Source organism: Nicotiana tomentosiformis, chromosome 9 (genome assembly GCF_000390325.3).
Source record: "Nicotiana tomentosiformis chromosome 9, ASM39032v3, whole genome shotgun sequence".
NCBI lineage: Eukaryota > Viridiplantae > Streptophyta > Magnoliopsida > Solanales > Solanaceae > Nicotiana > Nicotiana tomentosiformis.
Window position 1 is genome coordinate 52868538 of NC_090820.1, and position 11468 is coordinate 52880005.

General features: G+C 38.1%; 1 protein-coding gene across 1 annotated transcript; it reads right to left on the bottom strand.

Annotated features, from left to right (window-relative positions):
- Positions 1-2402: 2402 nt before the first annotated feature.
- Positions 2403-3004, bottom strand: LOC117280315 (uncharacterized). Its single transcript, XM_033660017.2, has 2 exons — positions 2879-3004; positions 2403-2795 (listed from the first exon to the last, which is right to left on the bottom strand). The coding sequence occupies exons 1-2, from the start codon at positions 3002-3004 to the stop codon at positions 2403-2405; spliced, it is 519 nt and encodes a 172-aa protein (XP_033515908.2).
- Between the last annotated feature and the right edge of the window lie 8464 nt (positions 3005-11468).

Consider the following 11468-nt stretch of genomic DNA (forward strand, 5'->3'; position numbering starts at 1 on the left):
CTCACTCTTTTTTACTTTATTTTATCTCAATTTTTATTTTTAATTTTCTTAATTTTATTAATTTCACTAAAATCTCTCCGTCCAAAATATTTTACCACTTAATTTTCTTTTGTTAAATTATTTTTCATCTTAATTGTTTATGTTATTTTTTCGTAAAACTCTTCCGCCAAAAAGTGTTATCACTTTCTTTTAGTTATATTTATATTTATATTTATTTTTAAATAAATAATCGAATTTTAAGTTTTGTATTGGGATATTTTCTGCACAATCACTAATTGATTATGATTACCGAGAGTTACCATGTTACTCTTTTTTATTTAATATTTGTATATATATATATATATATATATATACAATTTTTTAAAACAAATTTTAGATTTTTTGAAATAAAAAATATATCACTCTTTTTACCTTTTTTTGCTTTTTCTAAATATATCGATAATCCTAAAATTTGGTATACTATGTTAATCATGGTATACCAATGTGTAGTATACCAAGAATACTATCATTCAACAATAATTATAGTATACCAAGAATATTGAGAATACCATCATTCAACAGTAATTAAGATATACCAACTTGTAGTATACCAAGAATATTGTGGATGCAATTTAACATACCAACAATATTATGGTATACTAATGTGTCGTATACCAAGAATATTGAAAATATCATCATTAAACAGTAATCATGGTATACCAAGAATATAAAGAATATCATCATTCAACACTAATCATTGTATACTATTGTGTAGTATACCAAAAATATTATGGATAGTATTTAACATAGAAATAATATCACGGTATACCAATTTATAGTATAACAAGACTTATTGGGAATATCACCATTCAACAGTAATTATGGTATACCAAAATATTGGGTATACCATTTAACATACTCAAACAAAGTATTCTATGTTTAAATACTAATCATATTATAGCAGTATGTAGTTCACCAAGAATATTGAAAATACAATGATTCAATATTAATCATGGTATACCAATGTGTAGTATACAAAATTATTGGGAATAACATTTAATATACTCAAATAAAGTATACCATGATTCAAAATTAACCTTGGTATACTTTGTAGTAAACCATTGTAAATATCTTTTAACATATTCAAATAAAGTATACCATGATTTACTACATATTTTACCAAGAATAATAGAATGTCATTTGATATATTTAAATAAAGAATGTCATGATTTAATAGTAATCCTGTTATATGGTGTATTATATCAAAAATATTGTAAATACCATTTAACAATATCATTCACAATATAAAGTATCTTATATAACAGTATCAATAATAATACACTGTAGGAAATTATATTCTATAATAGTTGTAAAAAGTATACTTTTGTATACTAAATAGTATATTAGTATTTGTTAAATGTAAAGCTAGATAAAAATATATAGGTTTACTAAAATAAGTTGATATTGTTCTATAAAAAATATTTTAAATATTTTATAGACAATTTTAGGAAAATTATATCTTTTAGACTAAAAAATTAATTTAATATTTTCTTAATTAATTTTATGCCCAAACAAATAATTATCACATAAATATTAAAATGGATAATTAAATAAAATAAATTCGATGTATAATTCCTTGTAATATTCAATAGTAAAAACAAATCTCCAAACTCCTCGACTTTGCGAAATAATAATATAATATTTATGTTTGAGTACAAAATGAAGAAAGAAATTATTATTTTAAAATAATAAATTGAAAAACTTGAAATTAAAAAAGTGGAGACATTATCAAACTATAATTAAATGACGTTAAAAAAAGAAAATAAAAAGGGGGCACTTCAATGAAATCATGTAAAAACGAATGAGAAAAAAATTAAAAAGGGGGCCAATTTAATCAAATCAAGTAAAATTAAAAAATAGAAAAACCAATAAAGTGGGATACGCTAATTAAGTCAAGTAAAAACGAAAAAAAAGAAGTAAAAATCAAGTACAAAAAAATATAAACCATAAATTAAAAATGAGCCACTATTAAACTAAGTAATAAAAAAGAAAATAAATTAAGGCTTAAAAGGGGTAGCAAAGGATAAAAGTGTTTGGGTAGAAGAATAAAATGCCTTAGTCATACCAAACTTTGAAAAATGCCAAGTATAAGACATGCAATTTGAAGATAAGCAAAGAAGTCATACATATTATCTCTTGACCGCATCGGAATTAATAGCCATATCCACAACTTTGCCTTCTACGTCTATTAAATACAAAGCACCATTGGGTAACACTCTTATCACAATGAATGGCCCCTGCCAATTTGGGGCAAACGTGCCTTTAGTTTCAGCCTGATGTGGAAGAATGCGTTTCAATACTAGTTGGCCCACCTCGAATTTTCTGAGACGCACCTTCTTGTTGTATGCTCGTGCCATTCTTTTCTAATACAACTGACCATGACACATCGCTGCCAATCTTTTCTCATCAATCAAACTTAGTTGCTCTATCCTGGCTTTGACCCACTCATCATCATTAATTTCAGCTTCCGCAACAATCCAAAGGGATGGAATCTCAACCTCCGAAGGTATAACAACCTCAGTTCCATATACCAACAAATAAGGAGTTGCACCTACTGAAGTGCGAACAGTAGTGCGATAGCCCAGCAAAGCAAAAAATAACTTTTCATACCACTGCTTAGAACCTTGCACCATCTTACGAAGTATCTTCTTTATGTTCTTGTTAGCAGCTTCAACAACTCCATTTGCCTTGGGATGATAAGAGTAGAATTCTGATGCATAGTCTTGAACTGTTGGCACACTTCTTTCATCAAGTGACTATTAAGATTAGCAGCATTGTCCGTGATGATTACCTTGGGAATTCCGAACCGGAAAATGATATTTGAATGAACAAAATCTACCACCGCCTTCTTGGTCACGGACTTGAAAGTAACAGCTTCTACCCACTTGGTGAAGTAATCAATGGCCACAAGAATAAACCTATGTCCATTTGATGCCACCGGCTCAATTGGTCCGATAACATCCATGCCCTAAGCAATAAAGAGCCAAGGCGCAGGCATTGTGTGCAACTCAGATGGCGGAGAATGAATCAAATCACAGTGCACCTGGCATTGATGGCACTTGCGAACAAAGCTGATGCAATCTCGTTCCATGGTGAGCCAATAATAGACTGCTCGAAGTATCTTCTTTGCCAATACATACCCGTTCATATGTGGCCCGCAAAATCCGAAGTGCACTTCACTCATGATAGTTGAAGCCTCTTTAACATCCACGCACCTTAGTAATTTCAGGTCTGGAGTTCTCTGGCACAAGAATCCCCCCTTAAGAAATATCCACTAGCCAGACGCCGAATGGTTCTCTTTTGATCACTTGTGGCATGTACCGAATATACCCTGGACTTGATGTATTCCTTGATATCATGTAACCAAGGTTCACCATCAAGTTCTTCTTCAATCACATTACAATAAGCATGTTGATCACGAACTTGGATATGCAAAGGGTCGACGTAAGTCTTATTCGGATGGTGCAGCATTGACCCCAGAGTAGACAAGGCATCGACAATCTCATTATGAATCCTGGGAATATGTCTGAATTCTACTGACATGAATAGTTGATAAATATCATGCAGACACTATTGATACGGTATGAGCTTCAGGTCCCGAGTGTCCCATTCTCCCTGAATCTGGTGAACCAACAATTCTAAATCTCTTAAAACCAGTATTACCTGGACTCCCATTTCTATAGATAACCTCAAACCCAGAATGCATGCTTTGTACTCGGCCATGTTACTGATGCAATAAAATCGAAGTTGAGCTATTACAGTGTAGTGCAACCCTGTTTCAGAACTGAGTACATCCCCTATTCCAATACCTTTCATGTTAGCGGCTCCATAAAAAATGATTTTCCAACCCGACTTTTCACTAAGATCAACCTCATCAATATATAACACTTCTTCATTAGGAAAATAGGTCTTTTATGGCTTATATTCTTCATCCGCCGGATTCTCGGCCAGGTGGTCGGCCAAGCTTGGGCTTTCATCGGTCCAAGTAACATAGATAATGTCAAACTATGTGAGTAAAATCTGCCACTTTACAAGTCTGCTTGCGAGCATAGGCTTCTCAAAGATATACTTTAGAGGATTCATGCGAGAAATAAGGTAAGTAGTGTAGGACGAAAGATAATTATTCAACTTTTGTGCCACCCAAGTCAAAGCGCAACATGTCCTTCCAAGAAGAGTATACTTAACCTCATAAGGAGTGAACTTCTTACTGAGATAATAGAGTGCTTGCTCTTTCTTGCATGTGATGTCGTGTTGACCCAGTATACAACCAAAAGAATTATCAAGGATTGTCAAATACAGGACTAAAGGTCTCCTGGACTCGGGCGGGACCAACACAGGTGTGTTTGTCAAGTACCTCTTGATTTTATTAAATGCTTCTTGACACTCGTCAGTCCACTTGACCATGACATTCTTCTTTAGCAACTTAAAGATGGGCTCACAGGTTGTCATGAGTTGAGCAATAAACCTGCTGATGTAATTTAGCCTTCCAAGCAAGCTCATCACCTTGGTTTAATTCTTGGGCGGTGGTAATTCCTGGATGGCCTTGATCTTTGATGGATCTAACTCAATATCGTGCCGACTAACCACGAACCCTAACAGCTTCCGAGAAGGGACACCAAATGCATATTTTGCTGGATTAAGCTTGAGGTTATACCTGCGGAGCCGTTCGAAAAACTTCCTCAAATCCTTGACATGGTTAGACTGCTTTTTTGACTTTATAACCATATCATCCACATAAACCTCAATCTCTCTATGTATCATGTCATAAAATATAGTAGTCATCGCCCTCATATAAGTTGCTCCAGCATTCTTCAAACCAAATGGCATTACTCGGTAGCAATATGTTCCCCATGGTGTGGTGAATGCTGTCTTTTCTACATATTCCTCATGTATCAGGATTTGGTGATATCCCACGTAGCAATCCACAAAAGACCCAATCTCATGCTTGTCACAATTATCAATCAGAATATGGATGTTTGGCAATGGAAAATCATCCTTTGGGCTTTCCTTGTTAAGATCACGATAATCAACACATACCCTAGTCTTACCATCTTTCTTTGGTATTGGCACAATATTAGCTAACCAAGTGGGATATTGAGTGACCCGAATGACCTTTGCCCCAAGTTGCTTTGTGATTTCTTCTTTAATCTTCAAACTCATGTCAGTCTTAAACTTTCTTAACTTCTGTTTGACAGGAGGGAATGCATGATCAGTTGGAAATTTATGAACTTCCAAATCAGTACTTAAGCCCGGCATATCGTCATACGACCATGCAAAGACATCTTTGTACTCAAACAGTACTTTAATTATTTCTTACTTGACTTACGGTTCCAGATGCACACTCATCTTAGTCTCCCTAACATTGTCCTGATCTCCTAAATTGATTACTTCAATGCCATTCATGTTAGGCTTTGGTTTCTCTTCAAAGTGTTTTAGCTCTTTATTTCTTTCCTCAAATTCTTCTTCTTCATCATATTATACTTCTTCACCATATTCTACTTCTTGGTTCATTATTTCAAGATTGGACTGGCTTTTAAGACTTGGTTGAAAATTCCTCATGTATGTCATGTCATTAGAACCAACATAAAAAGAACTGTACAAAAGAAAAACAAAATAGAACACCATTAGGAATAACGGAAAACGAAAAATTGAATTTCATTAAAAATAAAAGGATAGAAGGGTTTGAACATCAAAACAAGCGAAAATAAAAATCTGGATTACAACCCTAAAATAACCCAGATAACAGAAAGGAAAACAAAGCAAACTACCAAAACTCCTTTCGGGTGGATTCACATTTGGCCCAATGAGCTGCACATCTACGTTACTAGAACCTTTCCTAATTTCCACCATATTAACCTCAACAAACAGACTCTGGAACCTCCTGATCAGCTCTTTATCAACATCAATTATAGGTTCGGGACTGATGATATTGGACGTTTTGCGACCCCTGACATGACAAAACACTCGGAGAGGTGTGGAATAGGCTTGGGGAGCGACCATACTTTCTCTTTATGCTTTTTAGCCATTTTTACGTCCTTCTCTGTGGGCGTGAATCCCAAACCAAATGTACCAAAGTTTTCACGTGGGCACATTGGATGCACAATACCCCGTAGAGATGAAACCAGACCTTTACCCGGCACAAAACCATTCTTTAATATCTCATTTTCTACCATAACGGACGCAGAGGATAGCCTCGGCCTTGGAATGCATTCTGCTTTAGGAATCTTCTCAACAGTCACTGTTTCGAAAGCCTGATATACCCAAGGTCTTTTATCATCTTCGTTTCAATAAATGGAATAGACGGGTCATTATAAGTAGATATATCCTCATCACCATGCACAACTATTTCCTGCATGTCCCATTCAAATTTTACCATTTGATGCAGAGAAGACGGGATTGCCTTAGCCTCATGTATCCAGGGCCTGCCCAACAAAATATTGTAGGAAACAATTTTACCAACTGCATGTATTCAAAGCCTCGAACACATTCACTATTAATGTGGATTCTTTCAGTGCCGATCTTCAAATTTTACAAAGTTATAAAAAGGGACAATATTTGCACTAGAGCTGTTGTCAACCAGTACCCTCGAGACAATAGAATCCTCACACTTTACCATGAGATAAAGAGCTCAGTTGTGTTCTGTACCCTCCATAGGAAGTTTATCATCTGAGAAAGTGATCCTATTTGCTTTGAAGATCTTGTTAGCAATCCTTTCCAAGTGATTCAATGTGATCTTATCAGGAACATGTGCCTCATTCAAAATCTTCAATAGGGTGTTGCGATGGTCATCTGAATGTATTAGTAAAGATAAAAAAGAGATCTGAGCCGGCGTTTTCCTTAATTGCTCCACAATGGAGTAGTCTTGCACTTTCATCCTTTTCAAGAACTCTCCAGCCTCTTCTTCGGTGACCGGCTTATTTACTGGCATTTGGCTATCCTTGAATGTCTTGTCCTTGATCAATTCTTCTAGGGTAAAACACTTCGCAGAACGAGTCAGTCCTCCAGTCTCATTGACTTCTTTCTCCACTTCTTTCCCTTTATACGTCACTATTACTCGTTTGTAGTTCCATGGGACATCCTTTGTATCAACCACTGGAAATTGAGTCACTGACTTAATAACAACAGAGGTAATGGGAGCCCCTTTCACGACTACAATAGGCTTGCTCGGGATCCCTGGCACAACCACTTTCGGCTTTTCCTGACTTGCCCCAGCATCCTTCGAAGGCCCTTTCACAACCAACACAGGTGACTTCACATTGAGCATGCTTAGTTTCTCCGTCACCCCTTCAACCGTCAAAGGTATTTCTTTTGTAGAGTTTAGAGCCTTAACTGAATTACCTTCACTAGCAAGAATCATCATGACGGACTTGGAAGAATTCCCGGACTCCCTATCCTTACGAACTATTTCAATCATGTGTGTCTCTGCATGGGCTGGCAAAGGATTTTGGTTGATGTTTGGTATATCCGGACTCTGTACTACAATTTAATTTGTATCAATAAGCTCTTGGATTTCTCTTTTCAAATGCCAAAAATTCTCTATGTCGTGCCCCGGGGCATTAGAACAATATGCGCATCTCAAAGAATAATCAAGGCTCTTTGGGGGTGGATTCGGTATCTTTGCCTCAATCAGCCTCGGCACGTCCAATTGCCTCAACCTTTGAAACAAGCTGGCATAGGATTCTCCAAGAAGGGTGAAGGTTTCTTTCTGCTACTGCCTTGCTCTCTTATACTCCAGCCTTGGTCGAAATTTCGGACCAGTAGGGTTTCAGTAGGGTTGTGCGAGTGGATGAGGGTTTTGTGGAGCTGGCGCATGCCATTGCGGGGTAAGAAGGGGGTTGAGCATATGATTGTGCGTGGTGAACATGGTATTGGGGTGGTATGACTAGGTATTGAGGATCTTGTGGTGGGAAATAATATTGGGATGGATTATATGGAGCTTGGGTATAGGCTTGGGGTTGGGGTCGAGGCTAAGTGTACTAGTGAGGTTGACCCCTCGGGCCACTCCATGGCCTAGAGACAACCATAGCAATATCATCCGTTTTCTTCTTGCCTAACAAACCTCTTGTGTCGTTTTGGATTGCCTGCATCGTTGCTTTTATAGCGGAGTAGCTCATGATTTTACTTGACTTAAGTCCCTCTTCTACCATTTATCCCATATTTACCACATAGTTAAAAGGCTTACCCATGGCTGAGATCAAGTGGCCAAAGTAAGTAGGCTCTTGGGCTTGGAGAAAATACTTAACTATCTCGTCTTCTTCCATCGGAGGATTGACCCCGGCAACTTGTTCTCTCCATCTAAGCCCGTATTCCCTATAGTTTTCATTAGGATTCCTTCCCATCTTGGTCAGGGACAGGAGATCCGAGACAATTTCTATATTGTAGTGAAAGTGCCGGGCAAAGGCCTAAGCAATATCGTCCCACGTATACCACCTACTCGCATCTTGTCGGGTGTACCATTCCAGGTCTGCCCCACTCAAACTCTGACTAAAATAGGCTATTAATAGCTCATCCTTTCCCACCAGCGCCTCTCATCTTACTGCAATAACCTCTCAAATGGGTCACGGAATATCCATGCCCGTCATACAGATCAAACTTTGGTATCTTGAACCCAACGGGTAGTTGGAATTCAAGGAACAAGCATAAGTCCTTGTATGACACACTTACTTGGCTCCCAACTCCTTGTATGTTCCTTAAAGACTGCTCTAGACTTTTCACCTTCCTGGATATCTCATCTTGCTCCACATTCTTAGCAGGCTTTTAGGTTTAATGGGAGGCTCAAAGTGAGGGGTATATCAATAGGTATCCGGGGCCTTGAAAGTTAGTTCTGGAGCATAGTATTGGGCATCAGAAGCTTTGAACGCAGGTTCACTAGAAGATCGATGGATGGTAGCTTGTGGAGGAGCTACAAAAACGAGAGTGGCTAATGGAGCGGGATATGAGGTTATTTTGGCTGGTGGAGCATGAAAAGGTTGGGACGAGGTGCTAGGGTAGTTGGGGTAAGGGGTAAAGCTTGGAGCATGTTGTGGGGAAAGATCAGTAGCAGTGGGAATCTGGGTTTGTGATAGTGGTGGGACGGTGGCCTGGTTTTTTGTGTAGCTAGCGGGAAATGAGGGTGGAGGATGCCCACTGATCCAAGCTTGGTACATCTCTGCCATATGCTGTTTCAACCTTTGGACCTCTTCTTTCAACTCAGATTTTGATTCCACAATCTCCCTTGACGGATCAACAACACATGTGTCCAATTCCTTACTAGCCATGGCTGCCTTGCTCTTTGACCTAACGTTGTATAGATGACTCGCCAGAATACCACAAACTAGCCACCTTCCTGATGATAACAATGAAAATAATAGAGAGGAGCAAAACAGAGCCAACATGTTAGTGTTAGGGCATTTATCAGATAATAATATCACATTACGTGCAATGCACCTAGCAACAATTAACGATTCTAGAATGACTTTGAGGGTCACACGGTCGTATGGCTTCCAACCTTCCTCTTTTATTTTATCTTTAATGCTCCTTGGTTTACTCATTTTCTTTCTTCTCTTTTCTTTCTGCTTATCACTCTTTTCTTTCCTCTCATTCCTCACATCCCACAACTTCATCTGTTTTTTCCTTTAATTTTAAAATGATTAGATCGAACCCGATATAGGTTGCCTACGTATCATGTTCCATATGAACCAGACCAAGCGTAGTTCTGAAAAAGTGATGGGAAAAATAAACTAAAAAAACAAAAGAATTTTTGGATTTTTATTTGGATTTTTTTTGTTTTTAAAAAAACACAAAATAGGAAGTACGGTAACAAAAGACTCGACGAATTCACATAGACTATGACAGACTCATGAAACCACCTAAACGACTCGATACTACTGGACAAGACTGGAAAGTAAAAGACAACATAAAACGAACTCAAAATATACAAATAAAAAGTCTCCTCAAGCAGCTCCCGAATGCGATGGTCCTGGCTGGGATGGCCGTAGGGCATCTGTCATACTCAAGCTCTATAATACTCCCCGTAAAGATACACCAATGCTGGGAATAAAGGTCCTGGCGTGTGCCTCCGCCTCTTGAAGGCCGACCCTAAACAAATACACCATGCTGCTCCACATTTGCTAACAAACCTTGCAACTGAGACCTTAGCAACTCAAGTCTACCCCAAAGGATCTAGATCCAAAGCCTCCTGAGAGACATCTATCTGAACTGCTCGACCCTTGAGCTGTGCTGGTAATGGGGTACTGACCCTTGGTGGAATAGACTGCAACCAAATCAAGGACTCATGAGTACATTCAGACCTGCCAATGTCCTCTACTAATTTATTCTTTTTTTTATCTTCTTTGCATTGTTCAAATATTGCATTTACTGGATCTCGTCAGCCGCCTTTTTGCTAAAATACATGATGTGCCTCCGAAGAGTCAGAGTTGACGGCTCCCCTTGCCTTCTACCCAATTGTCGCATCACCCTAATTGGTGTGTACGGACTAACACACCTAAGTCCTATCAACATCAAGAAAGGCTGCATGCGACATCCTACTAATATCTCATCTATATGAAGCCAAAGGTAAGTCCATAAAACATTCATACTTATTCTTAACCCTAGAAACTCAATCCAAGCCATGACGCATACTGGGTATGTAAACTTAGGAGACTTCATCCTATGCTCAATACATACGACTCGATCACATAGAGCACAGTCAACGGGATAAGGTAAGGAAGAGGTGTGTAAGTTCTCCATCATCCACAACTGCAACAAAAGGTTACTCCCCTAAAAAATGATAACACCTCCCCTAACCTCACTAAGGGCGCGATACAACTCCGCCAAGATCATTGGCACAATGGTAACCGTTTTGCGTTGTTTCTCATGAAATAATGCCATCACTACTGACTGTAACCGGGTGCTAATATGCCTCTCGTCTGAAGAAAGCACCAATATACCTAACAAAGCAAGGCTAAAAACTTCAAGGCGACATCTTTTCCACTTTCCCTTAGTCGTGCAAAACTCATCCCATAAAACATCATAACCATACTGAGGCCCAAATCGAGCGTACAAATACTCCAAAGATATCCAAGACTGCTTAGGGCATCCTAAATGCTTATTGTCTATAAGGCCCAAGTCGCTAAGGAATCTTGTTCTAGAGTGATCTCGGGGTAGTATCATGTCTTTGCATATGTAACTTAGATGAGTGAGACCAGACATTTCACAGGGTAGGAGTCATTTCACTCTCCAAATCTGAAAATTATATTCTGCGGCTCCTAGTAGGTCAACATCGCCTCCACTAAATCTAGGCAAAATGTGATATCAAGAAGCGAAGTGAGGGTGCCCAACTTATCCATTAGCTCATGTTGTTCTAACAGTAAAAATATTTTCCACAACTTGACCAACTTCCTTGGAATCTTCACTACCATCAACACTTTGGTTCAAATTAATGGTACCAT

Coding starts and splice junctions, on each gene's coding strand:
- LOC117280315 (XM_033660017.2), bottom strand. CDS start 3,004: ATGGATGTTATCGGACCAATTGAGCCGGTGGCATCAAATGGACATAGG. Junction 2,796..2,878: donor CCGTGACCAAGAAGGCGGTG/GTAGATTTTGTT, acceptor TAATCTTAATAG/TCACTTGATGAAAGAAGTGT.